The sequence below is a fragment of the Peromyscus californicus genome, unplaced genomic scaffold (genome assembly GCF_007827085.1).
Source record: "Peromyscus californicus insignis strain IS unplaced genomic scaffold, ASM782708v3 Scaffold_14__1_contigs__length_90479793_seg_2, whole genome shotgun sequence".
Taxonomy (NCBI): Eukaryota; Metazoa; Chordata; class Mammalia; order Rodentia; family Cricetidae; genus Peromyscus; species Peromyscus californicus.
Genome location: NW_026294436.1, coordinates 35,707,761 through 35,728,223, shown reverse-complemented (window position 1 = coordinate 35,728,223; position 20,463 = coordinate 35,707,761). Strand labels below are relative to the sequence as shown.

Genomic DNA, 20,463 nt, shown 5'->3' with positions numbered 1-20,463 from the left:
TTGTGGTATAGAATAAAAAATAATAAAGATGATTAGAGTAAGATAAAAGAATTATTGTATTTCTTTCTCAACTTAAAACCTCTAAGATAGATAAATGTGCATATATTTGTGATGGGTGAGTAGTATGCAATTATAAAAAAGTTCCAAGAATTACTACTGTTGACTATTAAAGAAGGTCTTACTTTAATTCCTATTGGTATATATAAATGACTTTCTATCCTAAATTTTCTTTTGCTTTCTTATAATTTTTTTCTTTCTTTCATGTCTTTGTACTGTGCATGCACGCTGTGTATGTGTGTTTGCAAGTGTATAAATGGAGGCTTGAGGCTTAGATCAGTAATCTTTCTCAATCACTCTGCATCTTACTCTTTGAGGCAGAGTCTAGCTTGTCTTGCTGGCCAGCTTGCTGTAGGGAATCCCTGGTCTTCACTCTCAGGGGATGGAATTACAGGCCAGCTGCCATGCCCATCCAGCATTTACATGGGTTCTTGGAATTTGAGTGCCGATCCTTTTGCTTGTGTGGCAAGTGCTTTAACTACCGAGCAGCCCTATCTTCCCTATGAAATTTAATGCGTTCTATATAATTTATATACAAATACATACAGAGAGAATATGCATGAATTTGTAATAGTAAATTAATATTTTTACCCCTAGAAAGAGTTAACTTTGTTTTAATTTTTAAAGCTTTTAAAGGTTCCCCATGATTAAATGGAAATTATGACATCCGAGGGAACCATGAGCTGGCATAATGCAGATATAGTAGAAATTATGTTTTAATATCTAATTTTCTAAAATTTTAACTTGGTGATCGTTTGCTTATACTATAAGTCTATGAAAGCTAGCAAAAGTACCCTTGTCACTGAAATTGGCTAGGAGAGAAAAACACATGTAGTTTTCAAACTAGCCACATCATGTGCAGGGAAAATAATAATAGAGGGCAGATTAGTGTATACACATACAAGACTGTCTGATTCTCCAGGGTAACTGGAAGTTCAGAGATCAATGTGCAAGAGAAAATAGCTCCCTCAAGTTGACTTTGAAGTTAGCTCACTGATGCCAGTGTCCGAGCAGTCAGTTTAGGCTGAGGAAGGAGCCTGAGGAAAGGCATAGAATTAGACAGCCTAGGGCAGTGTGTGATGAACAGGGAGTAGTTTTGACCATGCTTGACTATTTCAGAGAAAGTAGATCAGCTATGTCTCTGAACATCAGATTGGCCAGATTCTGGAGAGATTAAAATGGCAGTCTAAGGTAAAATATTTATTTTGCAGATAGTTGGAAGACCATTGAAAAAAATTCACTTTACAAATCTTAGGAGAAAAGGGTCTGTATACTGAGGTACCTAAACAAGTTACTAAAGTGATTTTAAGATACAAAGTTGAGGGTGCTCTGAGAAGGGATATATATATATATATATTTATATATAGTTACACTCCAGTTTTTCAACTGTCTCTACCTGGATTCTATGTGTATAGTTGGTCCTGGATAGGTGTTTGCTGATTTAGTGTTTACTGCATCAAATAGAAAGATTGACATGCTTATGATAGCTAATACTGTATTTTTATCTTTAGGTGTCCAGAATGCTCCCTGGAGGACTTGTGGTTCTTGGAATATTTATTATTACAACTTTAGAACTAGCAGATGATTTTCAAAATGCCCTGCGCAGAGTAAGTCCGAAGCAGCATAAACTCTTAATGAAATCAAAGTTACATATTATTTTAAGCATACATATATTAGTGTTCCATAATTCTTTATGCTAGAATTATGTTGAAATAGCCTTTTCTATCCATTTGCTTGCAGATCTTGTGTGTAATAAATCTAAATATTTTTTCAGTCAAAGCGACATATTTTAAAATACTTTTAAAGGTTTGTTTATTAAAGACATATATATGATTGGGGGGGGGTCATGCAGCCACCACGGTGAACTTGTGGAGGTGAGAGGACAATGACAACTTTGTAGACTCAGTTCTCTCCTTCCATCTTTTCATAAATCCCAGGGCTTGAAGTCAGGTTGTGAGGCTTCCACGCCAATGCCTTTACGTACTGGGCCATCTTACTGACCCTTAAAACAACTCTTCACAAGATGGTATCGTGATGTTATATAAGCAGTCATAATCGTCTGTTTTTCTTGTGCAGTAGCAGTTTTCTCATAGACCCTCCACTTATTAGGAAGTGATTGTAGTAATATCAAGTTATGCTTGTCACATCTTTTGAAGTTATGAGATTAACATATAAACAATAATCACGTACTTACTCTTCACTCCTGGAGAGGGTGCATATCCTGCATCTCTTTTTTTTTGTTGTTTGTTTGTTTTTTGTTTTGTTTTGTTTTGTTTTGCTACTACATCAGAAAACCAGGTAGTGTAATCAGTTCAAAAGTAAATGGAAAAGTCCTAAGCTGTTTTCTCTTAAACTCAAACCTAAAGTAGTCTTCAGGAAACTTTCCTATCTTTGCATACTCAATTTCCACATGTACATTCACAAGCGTATCTCACCGTGTGAGCAAGAGGGACTTTATACCATTCAGAAGCACAAAGCTGGTAGCTGGGGGCAATTTTAAAAAAAGCAATCTGTAGATGCTGTAGCTACCTCCACTTTTGTATCCTCTGCTGCTGATACTTCACCCATGACTTTGATACTTTGTGCCCAGGAAGAAAGGCTATAGACCCTCCCCGGCATGGTTTTCAGTCTTTTGCACTCTTCCATTTTAAGATTTACTTAAATTTATTGCCTTTTTCACTAATGTAGTGCGAATCCTAATTGGTCTTAATAATAAAAACCCAGATCCAGATATTGGGGTAAATGCTGAAAGATCAGAGAGACAAAGGAGCAAGCCACAGCCACCTCTTCCCTCGCCAGCTCCTCAGCCGGAAAGGGAGTGAGCTCCTGTCTCCTCCTGCCTCATATTCCTCTCTCCACCCAGCCATATCCCTTCCTGTTTCCACCTCCCTAGTGCTGGGATTAGTGGTGTGTGCCACCACGGCCTAGCCTCTAGTGGCTAGCTCTGCCCTCTGATCTCCAGGCTAGCTTTATTTGTTAGAGCACAAACAAAATATCAACATAGATACTTTAATGAATAACTTTATAAAATGTGTTGTTATTGTCAATACTTTTGGTCATTATATAATACTGTGTTTTGTGGAGCAATTTCTTTCGATATTATCAGGAAAGGCATGTGTCTTCTGGTAAGTTGTTTTCAGCTTATAGATCATAAGAATGAGATGACAAATTAGACCACTCTACACATTGTTGTAACAAAGCTTAGAGCCACATTCATCACCCTCTATCTTCATTCTAAGTCCATGTTTTATAGATAGTATTTCTGACACAAATTTAGGTCACTATTCTGATTTTTTTCTCCTAATTTTTTGCTGCTTTCATGTTTTGTGAAATTTAAATAAGAAATGCTAACTATGCAACATGTTTTATTTTTGTAGTTAAAATAATCACTTACTACTTTCCTTTATAACAAAAACAAAGTTTGTATTCTATATTTTATATGAATGCTAGTTGCCCAAAATTAATGTATCATGTCCAGTTAATTATTAATTATGAGGAATTATGTTTTTTACTTAAAACTCAATTTTTATGTGGATTCTTTTATGAAATCACAAATGGTTATATGATGATATAGTTCATGAAATTCTGAAGATTGGGAATTATCATTGCCTTTTCCAACATTTCTCATTATGTGATGAATTCATGTATATTTTTCTGTCTTTCAGCTAATATTTTCTGTGGAAAAATCTATGAATAGAAAAAGACTATGGAGTGTCTCAGAGGAAGAGGTCTCAGAACGAGTGATACTTCACATTTGTTCTTCTACAAAAAAGTATCTTTTAATTAGGTGTTTATGGTTAATGTCTGTGGTTCTGGCTACAGGACTAGTGTTGCTGACTAGCCCGCACCACCCACTGCGTACGCCGCACTGAACCTACTTTTCCTCTCTCTCCTCCCCAAATCAGCGTACGCCACACTGAATCTGCTTTTCCTCTCTCCTCCCCAAATCATATGCTGTGCAAATCACAATCCCACAGTTCTTTCCTTCAACATTTGTTTAAATCATCCTTTTGAAAAAAGGCTATTAAGTTTGTCTTTAAAGAACACATTGTTATGATTAGGGATGCCAATAATCATATTAATAATGATAATGGCTACTGGTTATGTGCTGAGTTTGGTAGAGAGAAAGGACTTAGGATTCTGCATTCTTTGCCAGCTCTCTAACCATGTATATGTTTGCACTGTAGGTTCTTTCAGAGATAAGCTTAAGCATATAATGTTTTTGCTGTGTTAATATAATTTTCATCTTCATTTCTTAAAGTTAAAATGTGCAATTCGAAGCCGGGCGGTGGTGGCGCACGCCTTTAATCCCAGCACTCGGGAGGCAGAGGCAGGCGGATCTCTGTGAGTTCGAGGCCAGCCTGGTCTACAGCGCGAGATCCAGGAAAGGCGCAAAGCTACGCAGAGAAACCCTGTCTCGAAAAACCAAAAAAAAAAAAAAAAAAAAAAAAAAAAAAAAAAAAATGTGCAATTCGAAGCACCTATAATTGAGCTGGACAGTGTAGGAATTCTTATACCTTCGCCATGGTTACATGGCTCCCTTAGACTCTTTCCTCTATAATTCCCCAGAATAGACAGTCACTAAAGAGGAGACACAATCCAAGGACCCACTAAATGAGGACAAAATTCAAAAAGAGACTTTTCCTGTAGAAGATGTGATACTTGCCTGGAAAGTGTCACAGCCCAGTAAATGTTCCTGAGCTTGATCCCATCCGAAACAGCACTGTTTATGCTGTGCAGACGATGTTTGAACAGGAACTCACAGGTGCTTCCTTTCCATTTATTATGATTAGCAATATTTACAAACAGAAGGAAATTTGTGTTTTGTTTGCTTTTTTAAACACCAGGAGTGCTGTAGTCAGCAATCATATACACAAATAATATCCTAATACCTAAACATAATACCTAAACATTCGAACACTTATATCAATGCATAGCTATATATCTGTATATGTCTTTTAAGTATCTGAAGTATAATTTTTAAGCACTTATATGTACCATTTTTAGTTTTTGGATCATATTTTATTATCAAGAATTCTTTCGGAGTCATTTATGACCTTAATTAGTAAAGATTATCTTGTCGAACTTATGATGTTCGTGATCCAAAGGTAAGAAAAACCACTCTTTAAAGATTTTTCTGTTTTACAAGCTACTTTTAATAGTCAAAATTCATCTTTATTAATATTTAATTTTAATAATTTTCAGTGTCATCACTTCTTTTTGATGCATATGACCACCTGTAGTTTTTGTGTGTTTTTTGTTGTTGTTATTGTTATGGTTGTTGTTAATCTCCTGGTTTACATTTGAGAAGCTGATAACGGTAAAAGTGACTAAGAATTTTGTGTTGCTTCAGTGCCTAGTCAAATGGTTCCCCGTTTGGCACAGAAGCCAGACCAGCACTTGCCTGAAAGCAATAAGAATACTCAGCAGTGTAGGGAGCAGGGCGAGCACAGCCACGGTGAGGGGCGGCTCGGTGAGCATTTGCTGCACGCAGAGCCTTTGGAGTGGACTGGAGAGGCCACAGGTGAAGGCTGATGTCTAGGGCACCTTTTAGACTTCTCAACAGAGCTTTCTGACCCTTTTTCTACCTACCCCCTGGAGGCTGCAAAGATTGTCTAGCGTGTACGAAAGAGTACTAAAATTAATGCATGCTCACTTTATAATGTCTGTTTCCCTTAAATGGGGAATTGACAGGACGTTAGAGGATGCCAGCCTGTTCAAGTTATACATAGATTTTTATACCTTATATTACTTTATTACTGCATATATGTTACCTAAGCCATATCATGTTTTGTTTTTCCACCTTCCCGCTAAAGAGTTCTTCAAGACCTGCAGATTGGAAGTATCAAAACAGAGTGTCTACCTCATGGCTGTCTCTAGAGTGTACCATTCACGTTAATATTCACATCCCACTATCGGCTACTTCTGTCAGTTATACTCTGGAAAAAAATACAAAGGTATCAACAAGTAAAATACGTTTTCTTCATTGATTACTGAGTGGGTTCTCTGCTGTTAATCTGGTTGTGACATTTATAATCCTCAAAACTTGTACTTTATTAAAATGATTGTTATATGTATAATGAACTTGTTACTGTAGCTGGATTAGGAATTTTTTTAGCATGAATAATGTCATAATATATATTTATCAAAGCAGGTACTTAATAAATATTTATTAGTTAACATATGTAGAGTTTAATTATGTCCATAGATTTACTGATGGCCTTCTCTTGATCCTAATTAGTTTTGCTTTTCTTTTTTCTATTCCTTTGTATTTCATCATTTTTTGTTTCTGTTTAATTTTTCTTCTTTTATACTGCCTTATGCTACTCAAGGCTCATTATTATACTTTTTTTAAATTTTTATTTATTTTTTATTTTTTGATTTTTCAAGACAGGGTTTCTCTGTGTAGCTTTGCGCCTTTCCTGGAACTCGCTTTGGAGACCAGGCTGGCCTCGAACTCACAGAGATCCGCCTGCCTCTGCCTCCTGAGTGCTGGGATTAAAGGCGTGCGCCACCACCGCCCGGCCCTCATTTTTCTACTTTTTAAAAGATAATAGACACCATTGGAATTTATTTCTATGCTTGTGTAGTTAATAAGATCTTGGAGTTTGTGATATAAATTTTAGGAAAAGATCAAAAAACTTATTTAATATGGATAAGGAGCTAAAAGATTAGGACTTTTAAATTTGTGGTACTGGATTTAAACACTGTTATTGACACTTGGACGTTTTCAAGATTTCAGTGTAGTAGGTGGAGAATAACAGAAGAGGAGGCTTGATTAAGATAACTTTACATCTGACAGATTTCATCTTGTTTTTAAGAGTGGACTTACACGCTGGGCCAAGCAAATAGACAATGGTGTTTATTTGATTAACGGACAGGTTAAAGGTGAAGATTGTGACCTATTAGAAGGACAGGTGAGTTAAGAGAAAATCGTCTTATTTAGGAAATAAGTTTTTAAGGAAAAATGCACTTATCTTTAGTTGTTGTCTTCATTAAAGCAAGCTTTATTTACTCATTTCTAGGACCTTTATTTATTTATTTTGATGTAGGGTTTCTATGTAGCCCTGACTGTACTAGAACTCACAAAGATCTGCTGCCTCTGTCTCCCGAGTGGGGGGACTGAACGTGAGCGATATCATCCTGGGTCTTATAAAGTAAAGGGCAAATGTTTTTCTCAGGAAGTGATAGGAAGAGGCTGTTTCTGGTGTAATTGAGATACCGAATCCTGGGATTAGGAATGTCATCTGCATCTAAAGCCTATCTAATCTCCACATTGTGAAAGCTTCTTCAAAACTGGCTGTCTTGTGTGCTGCTATCTGTAGCTCCATGTGGAAGCCTGCATAGGGGTCTCAAATACCTTGACCTAGATGAGGAGGAGCGTAGGTGAGAAGCAGGGGTCTGCAAACTGGAAAAAGCCAAATAGTAAATGCTTTAGGTTTTAGAAGACATGTTGGTTCATGTTCAACTATTCATCTCTCCTGTTGTCCCATTAAAGTAACCATAGACAGTAGATAATACAAATGAACGAACTTGACTGTTCCAGGAAATACTTATTTACACAAAAAGGTGGCAATGTGATTTTGACCTACAGAAAATAATTTACTAATCTCAAATCTAAAGGAATTAGAGTAGGGAATAATTTTAAGAGATTATTAATGGTTGATGTAAAGTATATAATGCAGTGTGTCTGTACAAAAGCAAAATTAATTAAGATTGCATTTTATCCTTGTTATTTAGAAAATGTAAAATAGTTCTTAAATTGTCTTTTAATTTTCACATACAACCTTAACAGTCTGGCTTTTGTATTTTTAGAAAAAATCTAGAGGAAATACTCAAGCAACTGCTCATTCTTTTGATGTCCGAGTGCTAACACAGTTGGTAAATATTTTTAAATACACTTATTTAAAATAAATTATTTCACCTAACATAATGAAAAATTAGGAATATAATTGAATTAATTAAAAAATGTAACAAGATATGAAACTATCTAAGACATCCAGTTATAAGAAAATTATTCCCAAGAAGCATTGCTCTGATTAAACCATTTTGAGCCTTTTTGTCTCAAGGCTATTAAAGTGTTAACATGTAAATAACGATTTTAAAAGCATATGTACATATGTATCTAAATACTTTGAGCTGTTGATTTGATTATTAAAGTTGGAATTCTTAGAAACTTTTAAAAGAAGATATATGTTGATAGATGGAGAGTTGTCATATATTTAATTTGAGGTATATATTCCATCTTATACTCTAATTTGATAAAAACTCTAAAGGGGAACTGGAGCAATGGTTCAGCATTTCAGAGCATTTGTTGTTCTTGCCAAGATTATGGGTTTGATTCCCAGCACCCACATGGTGGCTCACAACTGTCCATAACTCCAGTTCCAGGGAATCCAGTGCCCTCTTCTGACCTCCATGTGCACTAGACACATATATAGTACACACATACATGTAGGCAAAACACTCATACACATGAAATAAAATAAATCTAAAAAAAATCTCCAAAGTATTAATTAGCAAGTTTCATTTTTTTTCTGTATGATATTTTAAAATTATACATCTATATGGAAATTCAGATTTTTTTTTAAGAAATTGGGTATATTGAAGAAACTAAATTAAATAAAAACCACTTAAATTAAAACTACTAATTACTTCTAAATGTTGTTCATTTTAATACTGCCTCATGCTATTCTGAAGAACAGACCATGATTATAAGAAGTATAAGAAATTTCATTCCAGTATTATTCTAGAGTTTGAAACCCTGAAACACTACCAGAACTTTCAGTTTTTTAACTAAATTGAGAAAGTGGAGATAATTTGGTTCATAAGAATACTTTGCCATCTGTCTCTGTGTTTAACTATAAGACATTGCTAAGTTGGCATTGGACTTAAGCTTCTCCATCTAGTTTCTAGTGTTTTTTTCACAGTACTTAACAGTACTTTTTTTGTCTTGTAAATTTTCTACTTGACTTTGGATTTTAGAAGTGTCTTTTATTTCAAGGCATGCTGTTCTTCTACATACATAACCCTTTACTAGTTACACTTACTTTTGGGGGTTTGGGAATCCAAGACAGGATTTCTCTGTGTAGCCTTGGCTGTCCTGGAACTTACTCTGTAGACCCGGCTGGCCTTAAACTCAGAGATTCTCCTGCCTCTGCCTCCAGAGTGCTGGGATTAAAGGCATGTGCCACCACCACCTGGTTTAGACTTACTTCTTGATATTGCCTACTTAAAAAGTCTAGTTCAAGACTCTTTACAGTATCAGTTCGTGTTTTCTGACTTATTTTAGATGTCTGCTGTGCTGTCTTTAAATTCTGTGTGTGTCCTGAACCACTTGTCTTGCCCATGCCACCTGTATCCTGCTGCTCATAGTCAGAACCCCACCTATACATCAAGATTTAGCCACAATTTATTAATAACAAAAATAAAATATGAAGTATAAAAAAGACATGAAGTTGGGAGGCAGATAGGCACTTGGGGACTTAGAAGGAGGTCATGATAGGTGGGTATGATTAATATCACTGTTTAATGTATGGAATGTTCAAAGAATAAAAAATAATTTTTAAATAAAAATCTAACTCCCAAATGCCAGTACTTCCATTGGGTTTCATTTGGTCAGCAAAACCAGAGGCTTCTTTTTCCAAACTTTTTGTCAGTACCAAAAGGTTCCTTCTCTTGTGAGCACATTAGGTTCTTTTTTTGTTTGTTTTGTTTTGTTTTGTTTTTTCAAGACAGGGTTTCTCTGTGTAGTTTTGGTGCCTGTCTTGGATCTCGCTCTGTAGACCAGGCTGGCCTCGAACTCACAGAGATCGTCTGGCTCTGCCTCCCGAGTGCTGGATTGTAAGAGCCAGAGGTGGTGGATGACGCAAGGAAACAGCATTTCCCAGATATAGCAGGGCTGGTAGACATTTGAATTCAGAGACTACAACTGACGGACTGATGCTTTGTTTTGTTTTAATTGGGATGTTTTTCTTTCTGTCCTGATCATAGGCCTTCAGAAGTATTTTCAGTGTTACCATGTCATCCTTGTTGGGCACTTAAGACAATCAGACTTAAACTGTCTGAATGGGTGGGTTGATGGCACTTGATGTTCTTGCAGAAGACCCAGGTTTACTTCCCACATCCACTGGCAGCTCACAGCCATCCATCTATAATGCCAGTTGCTGAGGACCCGATACCCACCTCCAGCTTCCTCTGTACTGCACACACATGGTCACAGGCATATGAGCAAGGCAAAACATTTATTTGCATAAAATAATAATAAACATTTAAATGTCTGGAGCATCTGAAAAACAAGAGGTATTGAGTACTGCTTAGACTGGAGACGATGGGCCATGAAGTGAAAACAACCATGTCATCCCTTTGAAACTGTTAACAGCATTTTCTGGTGACAGCTCTAGCTGATGTTAGGACCTTACCTGAGGAAAGCATAGGGTTGCTTTTAGCATATGAAAGTTTGATGTATTGAAAACACAGCAATAAATGTGTGTCTAGGCGTTGGTTAGAATTCGACTATATTTATGGTGTCCTAATTTGTATACTTTGGTGGTTTTCCTGTGTTCCGTGCATTGTATCTCCTACTGTAGCATGTCTTCTTTCTGCTTCTTTTTATAATACTTTTCTGAGGAATCTACAAATAATATATTTTTACAGGATATACTAAGTATTAGTGTTTTAAATAACATGTTAGTGAGAAAACGTTAAGATGTAGTTGGTTTTCTCTATATATTAAGAATGTAACTTATAAAGAGACATATGAAGAACTTAATAATTTATGGAGAATATTTTCAAGTACTTATGCAAAAAATCCTTCCTTTTCTATAAAATGGCTACTTAATGGTTAAATATTTTCTACACTTAATAATGTTAGGACTATTAGGACTAATATGGATTAAAATTTTGTCTTTTAGCTCCTGAATTCAGACCACAGATCCACAGCCACAGTCCAAATCTGCAGTGGTTCTGTAAACCTGCGGGGTGATGTGAAATGCAGAGCTTATATCCACAGCAACAGACCCAAGGTTAAAGATGCTGTGCAGGTATAGAAGGAGTAACTGACGTGAAGAAAATGGAAACAGCTTAACATTAAAATATCCTAGAAGTTTATTTTTAATCTTACTTTTATGATTATTAATTTGGTTTTAATTAATAAAGTTCCAATCGGTTTCAAAAATTTTATGTGTAGACTGTATATGGATTTAATAAGTATTCCAACCTTGTAATATATCAGTACCTTTGAAATAAATTCTTTTGAGGGGAACTTAATTTCTTAACAGAAATATTCACAGGAAGAACTGTTAGGTAATGTTTCAGAGTCCAAAAATTTGAAAAATGATCACCAGCATTTATATTGTAATACATTTCCTAATTTAGAATATTTTCCAATATTTTTTTAGATGCAAACTTGAATTCTTTATTTGGCTTTAATTTACTATTTAAATGTGGGCTACATGGATTTATCGTTAAGCTACAATTGTGTTAAAAATAGTAATAGTAGGTATGCTGAGTATATGAGAATTACAAGTGGAGTGATATATCAGTTATTGAGTGGACATTCTTACCCCGGAACGCAAATTCTGGTGAGTTTTTTTTTTTTGTAATGAAATAATTCAACTTTGAAGTATTTTATTTCTTACTGTGTTTTGTCCCATAGGCAGTGAAGAGAGATATTTTGAACACAGTTGCTGATCGCTGTGAAATACTATTTGAGGACCTGCTTTTGAATGAAATTCCAGAAAAAAAAAGTATGACTATAAATTAAGTACTTTTTTGTGTTTGTTCTGTTACATACAGTAAGGTTTCAAGATTTAACATGTATGCCATCTTCTATACTTACTACTATATTTTTTATAGTAGTAAGTTGTCTTTTACTTTTATTGCTGAATAAAACCTTTTCAGATGCTCCCTCCTCCACCATTGTGAAATGTTTTGAACATTTTCTATTAGCAAAGCTGTTGATGTTTAGCTGTTCCAAGGAAGATTTTTTTTTAATGATTTGCACCTTTTTTCCTCATTTTTAAAATTAGTTCTGTGAGAATTTTGTATGATGTATTTTGATTATATTCACTCTCTCCATCATCTCCTCCCATATCTTACTACCCAAATTTGTTTGTTTGTTTAAAACACACCAGGCATGTTGCCTTCCACTGGAGCGTGCTTAATCTACTAGGGGCCACACCTTCAAGAAGACCGGCTCTCCTTTCAGCAGCTTTCAGTTGCAATAGCCCCTTAGCGAAGGGTGGGCCTTGGTGCTCACTTCCCCTCTCTGTGCTGGGATTTTGTCCGGCTTGAGTTTGTGCAAATCTTGTGCCTGCCGTCAGTTTGCTCTGTGTTCATCTGTGCAACTGCCCTACTATGTCTGGAAAGCACTGTTTCTTTATAGTCATCCACCACCTCTGGCTTGTACAGTCTCTCTGCCCCTCTTCTGCAATAATTCCAGAGCCTTGGGCAGGGGTGTGTGTGATATAGATGCCCCATTTAGGGCTGAGCATTCATTCTGCAGTCTCTCATTCTCTGCACAATGACTGATTAATTGCCATTTACTGCAAAAGAGACTTCTTTGATGAGGGTTGAGAGATACACTAATCTATGGGTATAATAATAAGATAATAAGACATTAGTATTTGGTTTAATGTGATGCCCATTTAGCAGCATAATAGTCTCGCCTCTAGGACCTGTGACCTAGCCAGCTGGAGCTTCTTGGCCCTGACAACCATGCCAGGTGTGAGTTTCAAATTGTGGAGCAGGCTTTAAGTCCATTCAGAAACTGGTTGTCTCCTGCATGTCATTCATGCACTAGTAGACATATCTTACCAGGCCCATTGTCCCTGTAGCAGGCTAAGATTGATTTTTTTTTTTCCCATCTAGCAGCATACAAAGCACCTTCTAGTACTGTGAAAGCTGGCCAGTAGGGATGAGGCTTTCGGAGGAGTACCTGCTTGATTCCTTCATGTTTTAGCACTCAGCAGTAGGGCTTGACAGTGAGTTCATGGTGAGCAAACAAGAACATTGGCATTAGCTATACCACTTGGGGATTTATGGGATCTTCCTGGCCAATAACTCCAAAAGAAGTAACCCATTCCCAGCACCGGACTTTTTATTGGTTAACTTGTGATGTTGTAGAGGCATTGTTGCTCAAACTCTACATAAACTTTTATATATGTGCATGTAAATACTTCCGGAAGCTTCTGCAGTGGTGGGTTTTCATAGGATGTCTGCCATATTAGTTCCCTTCCTGTATCCCCCTCTACCCTTCCCTTCCATTCCTGCCCCCTTTAACACTCTCTGTTCCATTACCTCCTTACTCTTTTTTTTTTTTTTTTCGTTTTTCGAGACAGGGTTTCTCTGTGTAGCTTTGCGCCTTTCCTGGGACTCGCTTGGTAGCCCAGGCTGGCCTCGAACTCACAGAGATCCACCTGGCTCTGCCTCCCGAGTGCTGGGATTAAAGGCGTGCGCCACCACCGCCCGGCACCTCCTTACTCTTATAGCTGCATTTCCCCCCCCTCTCAGGGAGGATGTTAAAACAATTGCCTCTGATGAACTAGTTTTGCCAGAGGAAATAGGGTCAGCAGTTTACATGTAAGACTTGTTGATGTTGTAGGCTTTAAGATACCTTAGGTGTACTCAAACATTAACTTAGAGGTGCATAGTAGATTTTTTCAGTTACTATTTATACACTGTTATGTTTTATATTTCTTAGCTGTTTCTCTAACAGACTTGATTAGGTTCAAGAAAGGTTGAATTCCATCTTTGGGGAAACATAAGCAGTTTATGTTTTACATCTTGGTAATTTGTATTAAAATAATTTTGTACTCAGAAAATTATATTAAGTATACTTTTGAGACTACACTTTTGTGTCTCCATTCCGACTATTCTGCTGGTGGGTGAATTTCTGATTCTAAGTGTTTTGTTTTTCTTTTTTAATAAGTAATTAAATGCAGTGCAACTAATCTTTGGCATTCAGTTTTTATAACCTATCCTTTCTTCAGGGAAACTTAGAATCCAAATTTGAAATGTGCTTAAGATTTTGTACATCAATTATCCATGCGTATTATAACCATCTTCTAATTTTAACTTAATATTCAAGTATATTGGTTCACTATATACCATCATCCTCATTTTGCATGCTCTGGTACAAACTGCAGTTATGTAATTCTAACAGTAGGAGGCAGTGTGGTCAAAGAGTAAGCCTATTCTTCCAGTGCTGCACGGATGAGATCACACACTGCAAGTGGAGGAATCTTGTGGTTTCTGTCACTGCATTCCCTGTGACACTTAGGAATACTTTAGCATCTCTTTAGAAGAGGAAGTGTAGATTGCTAATAGAATGATCCCAGTTTTCTTCTGCTTGATCTTTATGTTGATAGCTTTTTAATCATACCTGACACAAAGTGGTTATTATTTACGAAAATGTCTACTTCTGTGTTAGTTTGTGAGAGCCACATTTTGAGCTAACCAGCAGTTACATTTTATGTAGTTAGTAATTTTTAAAATTAGGGACGTACAGTCTAATTTGCAGGTATCCAAAGAAATGTGAAACATGGTGGTTTGGGGAGATGGCTCAGTGTGTAAACATGTTTGCTCCCAAGCACGAGGATCTGAGTTCAGTCCCTAGAACCCATGAATCCTGAGAACAAAGCCAGATGTTATGACATAGACTTCTAATCCCAGTGCTGGGGAGACAAAGACAGGGAAGGCCCTTACATTGACTTCAAACATGCATAAATGAAGAATAAGTTAGCAATAAAATTCACAATACTTAAAAGATTAAAACAAACAAGAAAGGCAGCAGTCTATAGGGGAGTTACAAAATTGACTGGGTGTTCCATCATAGGCCACAGTGGGTCATATATGGGCATGTGATTAGCAACATCTTTATATTAAAGGTAAGGAGGGATATATGTTTCATAGGTATGTTATCCACGTCCCTTTGAAGAAGCTAGGGAAATTGAGAAAAGAAAGAACTCAAAGCAGTTTTGTCAACTAGAAAGCTCAAAATCATTATCATTTCAAACAGACGTTTTTATATTTTTTGAAGTAAATATTTGTTGACACCAATGACAGATATATCTAAATATTGATAATGTAATATTCTTTTTAGATTATGAACTTCCTCAGCGAGTTTTTGTTCCCCTTCCTGGATCTGCTGTAATGTTATGTGATTATAAATTTGGTGATGAGTCAGCTGAAGAAATCAGAGACCATTTTTCAGAGATGTTAGATCGTGAGATTCAAATAGAGGACTTGGAAATTGCAGAAGAAGTAAACACAGGTAATTGAAATCTGAGTAGACCACACCTAAACTCACCATGCCTTCCTGTTTCCTTGAAGCTACTTCTGTTTGATGCTTCGAATTATTAACTGAGGTATGTACGAACACACACGCATGACAGATCTCTGCACATAAAAACATAGAGTGAGTATTTTCTTTGGAAACTTACCCAAGCTTAAAATACATCAGGTGTTTTCCAGTCTAGCCAATGAATCTTCATAAGACAAATTCAGCTTTAAATGTGTGGAAATAGGTAGTTCTCAGGTATTTATTTCAACATGAGAAAAGTTTTTCTCAAACTGTTTTAGAAAATTTTCTCTGTATAATTTGTCATTTTCTTTATGTCCTCGTTGTATAAGGGGGCACTCAAGTAAGGTAGGCAGTTCCAGAACTCAGATGAAGATGCTTTGGAGAGAGAGCATAGACTTTTGATACAGTTCAGTTGTATAGACCAGTGACTCCTCTAGACTTCATTTGCACGTTCGACCTCACCTTTGGAAGGTTTTATTTGATTTGCTTTATGTTTTTATCTGTCATAAGTATAAGATATAAAGATGTGTATATAAAGAAATGTGCAAATAGACATATCTAAATATTATGTAATAAAATTAATTATTTGTAAATATTAGATACTGAGTAAAGAACAGCTTAATTTAGAAGTTTGTGGCTTGGTAGAAAGTCTTTGGGTTACTTTTGAATATGAATGTCTATTAAATTTGAATGTAGCAATTGTAAACGTTCCTTTTCTAATTTCTTACTCAATTCGGTTTCATTAATCCCCATTCCCCATCATTTTGGTAAAGCCATGTGGCATTTAAGTGGGGAATTTCAAATTTGTCAGTGAAGGATGAAGTTAGTTGAAGACCCCTATGTCTAGTTTTCCCCCAACAACTCCAGTTCTGTGTTGATAATGATGAAAAACAGTATCTTTATTTTGAAGGTGAAAAAAAAATCCTGAATTGCTCAGTGTTTGATGTTAAAGGAACTGTGTGTTAATCCCTTGAAAATGGTATTTTTTAACTAGCATATTCCCAAGGAGATAAAAATTGTTTTTGAAAGTATCATGGAGGGGCTAGTGCGATGGCTTGGTGGTTAAAAGCAACTGTTGCTCTCGCAGAGGATCTGGGATCAGTTTCCAGTATCCATATGATGGCTCATAACCATCATAACTCTTGTCCCAGGGGTTCTGATGCCCTTTTCTGACCTCACATGAGGTGCACATACATACATGCAGGCCAGACACTCATATTCATAAAAATAAATAGATCTTGAAAAAGTAAAAATATTTTAAAAACAAAGTATATTGGAGCCAGAGGATCTGTACCCAAGAGGCTAAAATGTGAAATGATAGGCTCTCTTGAGCCTAGGAATTTGGGGCTACCTAGTCTGTGTAAAGTAGAGAGAGACATTTGTCTTCCCCAAGAAGTGAGAATGTAGAATGTTTGCTGTTCATCAAAATACCTTTACTCAGGTTAGCGACTCTGTTCTTTTTGACAACTAAGTGTACAATGATGATGTTCTTGTTTCATCGTTGTTTCTGTGGTTAAATACCCTGACAAAAACAAAAACGAGGAAAAGGGGTTTATTTTAGCTCACATTCCAGTTTATAGTTCACCATTGTAAGAAAGTCACAGTGACAAGAGCTGGTCCTGTCAGCTCCACAGTCAAGAGCCGAGAGATGTGTGCGCCCGTCCATGCTTAGGCTCAACTACCTCGGCTTCTCTTTGTAGCTCAGGGCTCCAAACCAGGGGACAGACGGCACCACACACTTTCACCCCGGTCTTCCCACATCAGTTCAGGCAATCTAGACAATCACAGACATGTCTACAGGCCAGCTTGATCCAGTAGTCCCGGGTTGAAACTCTTCCTTGTGAGTCTAAATTGTGTCAAGTTGACAGATGAACTATCATGCGTGAGAAGGAAGTTTTTGTTGTGTTTACTTCCTCGTCTCTAGTACCTAATGATAATTCTTGAACCATTCTATTAACAGGAAGCTAAATCAGTGGTTCCCAACCTTCCTAATGCTGTGACTCTTTAATCCAGTCCTCATGTTGTGGTGACCCCCAGCCATAAAATTATTTCATTGCTACTTCATAACTGTAATTTTGCTACTGTTATGAATTGTAATATAACTATCTGATATGCAGGGTGTCTGATCTGTGACCCCACAGGTTGAGATCTGCTAGGTCCTAAATGAATCTTAGAAATGTTGGGGTGATCAAGTTTCTGTAATTCATCCTTTTTCCTTTAATACAAAGATCTGTATCCCAAGATGAGTATACAGATTCTTTTCTTCCTTATTCTGAGTAGCAGTCAGCCTTCCTGTAACGCATTCTTCAGGAGTATGGATCCATAGACACTTGCACTGTATCCTGACTTGCTTTCATGCTTTAAATTTGAGGCTAACTAGCTGATCTAAATATTTTAGAGCTAAATAGTCCCACATACTTTGTTCTCTTTGTTGTAGTTACTAGAGAACACTTCTTTTCCCTTTCTTCCTATTTGCCTTCTTAGAAATTCTAGATTGGGAATTTCTAACCTGTAAAGACCAAAGCTCTTAGGGTCTGGATTGACTTAGAAGACCTACAAACCTCTTGAAAATATTTGTGTATTTGCTAGGAAATGTCTTGTATCTTTCAACGGGTTAGCGATTTAAAGAAATAAAAGTATCATAATACAAATTACATTTTTATTGCCATTACCAAATAGTATTTACTAGACCATCCCCTCCAATAGAGTGATGCTTTAATTTCAAGTACTTTAGACTGACTGTATTTGGCGATACTTAAAAGATGATTTTGTTAAATGATATCATTAGCATGGGCCCTAATCAACTCTTGCCAGCATCCTTAGGATGAGACGAAATGTATATATGTATAAAAGGGCACAAGGAATGATTACACACCAAGGAAAGGCCTGTGAGGACAAAGGAGAGCAGCGGCTGTCTGCAAACTGCGGAGGGTGTACTCAGAAGAAACCAGAAGTGCTCATGCCCTGAGATTGAGCTTCTAGCCCCCAGAACTGTGAGGAAAAAAGATTTCTGTTGTCCAAACCAAACAAGGGAAACCAAACCAAAACAATAACCTGTAATCTGATTTAAAAGATAGATGTCAGAGAATATAGTGAGGTCCTAAGAACACCTAAGGACTGACTCAAGAATAAAGATCAGGATTCCAGGGTCTACAGTTACTTGATTAGTGATTCAATAAGAAAAAAGTATTTTTCCCCAGGCTTGGTGGCAGATTAAGTGCTAGTCCCTAAGTGCTAGCACTTGGGAGACTGAGGCAGGGAATTGCCAGCCTGGACTACATAGGGAGTTCCAGGCCAGCCTGGGAAACAATGTGAACTCTTCTCAGATACAACAGTAACAAGAATTTTGAACATCAGCAATATGCATTGTAAGTGTATGATCTACAAGGTTTTTCTTTTTATGTTTTTAAACTGTATTTTTTTTTCTTCAGAGAGCCAGCATCCGGAGAAGACAGTAGATTAGCTTCCTAAAGTTCTGTCTTCCACTTTCTCTTTAGCCAGTGTATTGTGTAACAGGTCAGCACAGTCAGTGATCTTCCACCCCTCCCGTCGGGGCTCAGACAGACTCTGAGGTTGATGGTGTTCTTCTCCATACCATGTCCCCTCCATGTGTAGCAGGATGAGGGTGTGCAAACCCCAAGGCCTCCGAGTCTCGTGTTCCTGCTGAGCCTGCCAGTTTAGATGTTAAAGTAAGACCTTGGTTTCAGCTCCCACTCCTTAAGGGTAGGGTTGGGAAGAGACACCCAGCTTTCGTACGTTCACAGTTCTTCCCCGTACTGCCTTATTTGTCACTTCTCTTGCAAGCACATGCCTAGTTTACAGATTGTTATGTAATACAGTAGATAATACCAACTTTATTAAAAGCCCATAATTTTGACTGAGTCTCATTTTTGCAAATAAATGACTTTTAGACCTCAAAGCAATACACTTCATTTATTACCAGATTAAGGGCTTGCCCCATGGGTCATATTTTATCTTTTGTTTTAGCATTGCTTATGTCATGTTAAGTATTAATATTCTCATGATCCAGGGAATATAAAGTATCTTAAATATTCATACTCAAATTGTACTTAGTCCCTCTTTAAATATTTAGTTGTTCTAGATAGCATGTAAATACTAATCCATATATCTGCTTTTGTGGGTTTTAACTTCTATAAGCTTTTAACTTGGAAATTTAAGCTTTTAGGTTTTTTATTTGTTTATTTGGTTGGTTGGTTTTTCAGGACAAGGTTCCTCAGTGTAACCTTGGTTGTCCTGGAACTAACTTTGTAGACTAGGCTGGCCTTGAATTCACAGAGATCCCCCTGCCTCTGACTCCTCAGTGCTGAGATTAAAGGTGTATGCCATCACGCCCAGCTGGGAATTTAGTTTTCTACCTCACTGTATTTAAAATTTTCTTCCTACCTATATTTTTCTTATTTTGGCAGTCTAAGGTAAAGATGATGTCTTAGTTTCTTTTCAATGGCTGTGATAAAATACCCTGGCAAAGAAGTCAGGGGAGACAGGGTTTATTGTGGCTCACAGTTTAGGACTGTGGTCTGTCGTGGATAGAGTCACAGTGGCAGGAACTTGAGTGAGCTGGTCACATGTGTCTGCAGTCAGGAAGCAGAAAGCAGTGAATGCAGGTGCTCAGCTAGCTCTACTGTTTATGTAGTCCAGGATACAAGTCAAGGGAAAGTGCCACCCACTTTAGCAGTAGGTCTTTCCATCTTAGGTAACCTTTGGGTCATTCCTCATGTGTGCCCTTGGAGGCTTGTCTCCTAGCATTCTAGATACTGTCAAGTTGACAAGCAATACTTACTGACCATCATTGATGGGTTACCTGAATGTATTTATTACAATAACAAGGGGGACAAAAGAGTGGTTTGAAAGTTAGGTGTGGATACTTAGATATAAAGTATATTAGTACAGAAACTGCACTGAAAGGAAACAATGACTTTCTAGATAGTGCATATTTTTCTGTTTCTGGGATTAAGTAATGTACTGACAATATTACCATTCAATTACCTTTGAAACTTATATGAATTATAATCAAGCTAATAACTTATTATTATGTACTGAATGCCTATAATATATTTGAACATTCAGATTCTAAAGAAAGA

The 20,463-nt window shown here is 36.9% G+C and overlaps 1 protein-coding gene across 3 annotated transcripts in view; it reads left to right on the top strand.

Moving 5' to 3' along the window:
* The window catches only part of Odr4 (odr-4 GPCR localization factor homolog), a 31,484-nt gene that overhangs the window by 6,369 nt on the left and 4,652 nt on the right, over nt 1–20,463 (top strand). For 2 of the 3 annotated variants that reach the window (XM_052737145.1, XM_052737148.1), the window contains 9 exons: nt 1,569–1,664; nt 3,723–3,829; nt 5,129–5,165; nt 5,874–6,014; nt 6,879–6,974; nt 7,873–7,938; nt 10,971–11,099; nt 11,714–11,804; nt 15,161–15,331. In XM_052737145.1, coding sequence (XP_052593105.1) covers nt 1,569–1,664; nt 3,723–3,829; nt 5,129–5,165; nt 5,874–6,014; nt 6,879–6,974; nt 7,873–7,938; nt 10,971–11,099; nt 11,714–11,804; nt 15,161–15,331 — 934 coding nt within the window. The remainder of the gene's footprint in view (nt 1–1,568; nt 1,665–3,722; nt 3,830–5,128; nt 5,166–5,873; nt 6,015–6,878; nt 6,975–7,872; nt 7,939–10,970; nt 11,100–11,713; nt 11,805–15,160; nt 15,332–20,463) is intronic. The other variant, XM_052737146.1, reaches the window with a different exon arrangement.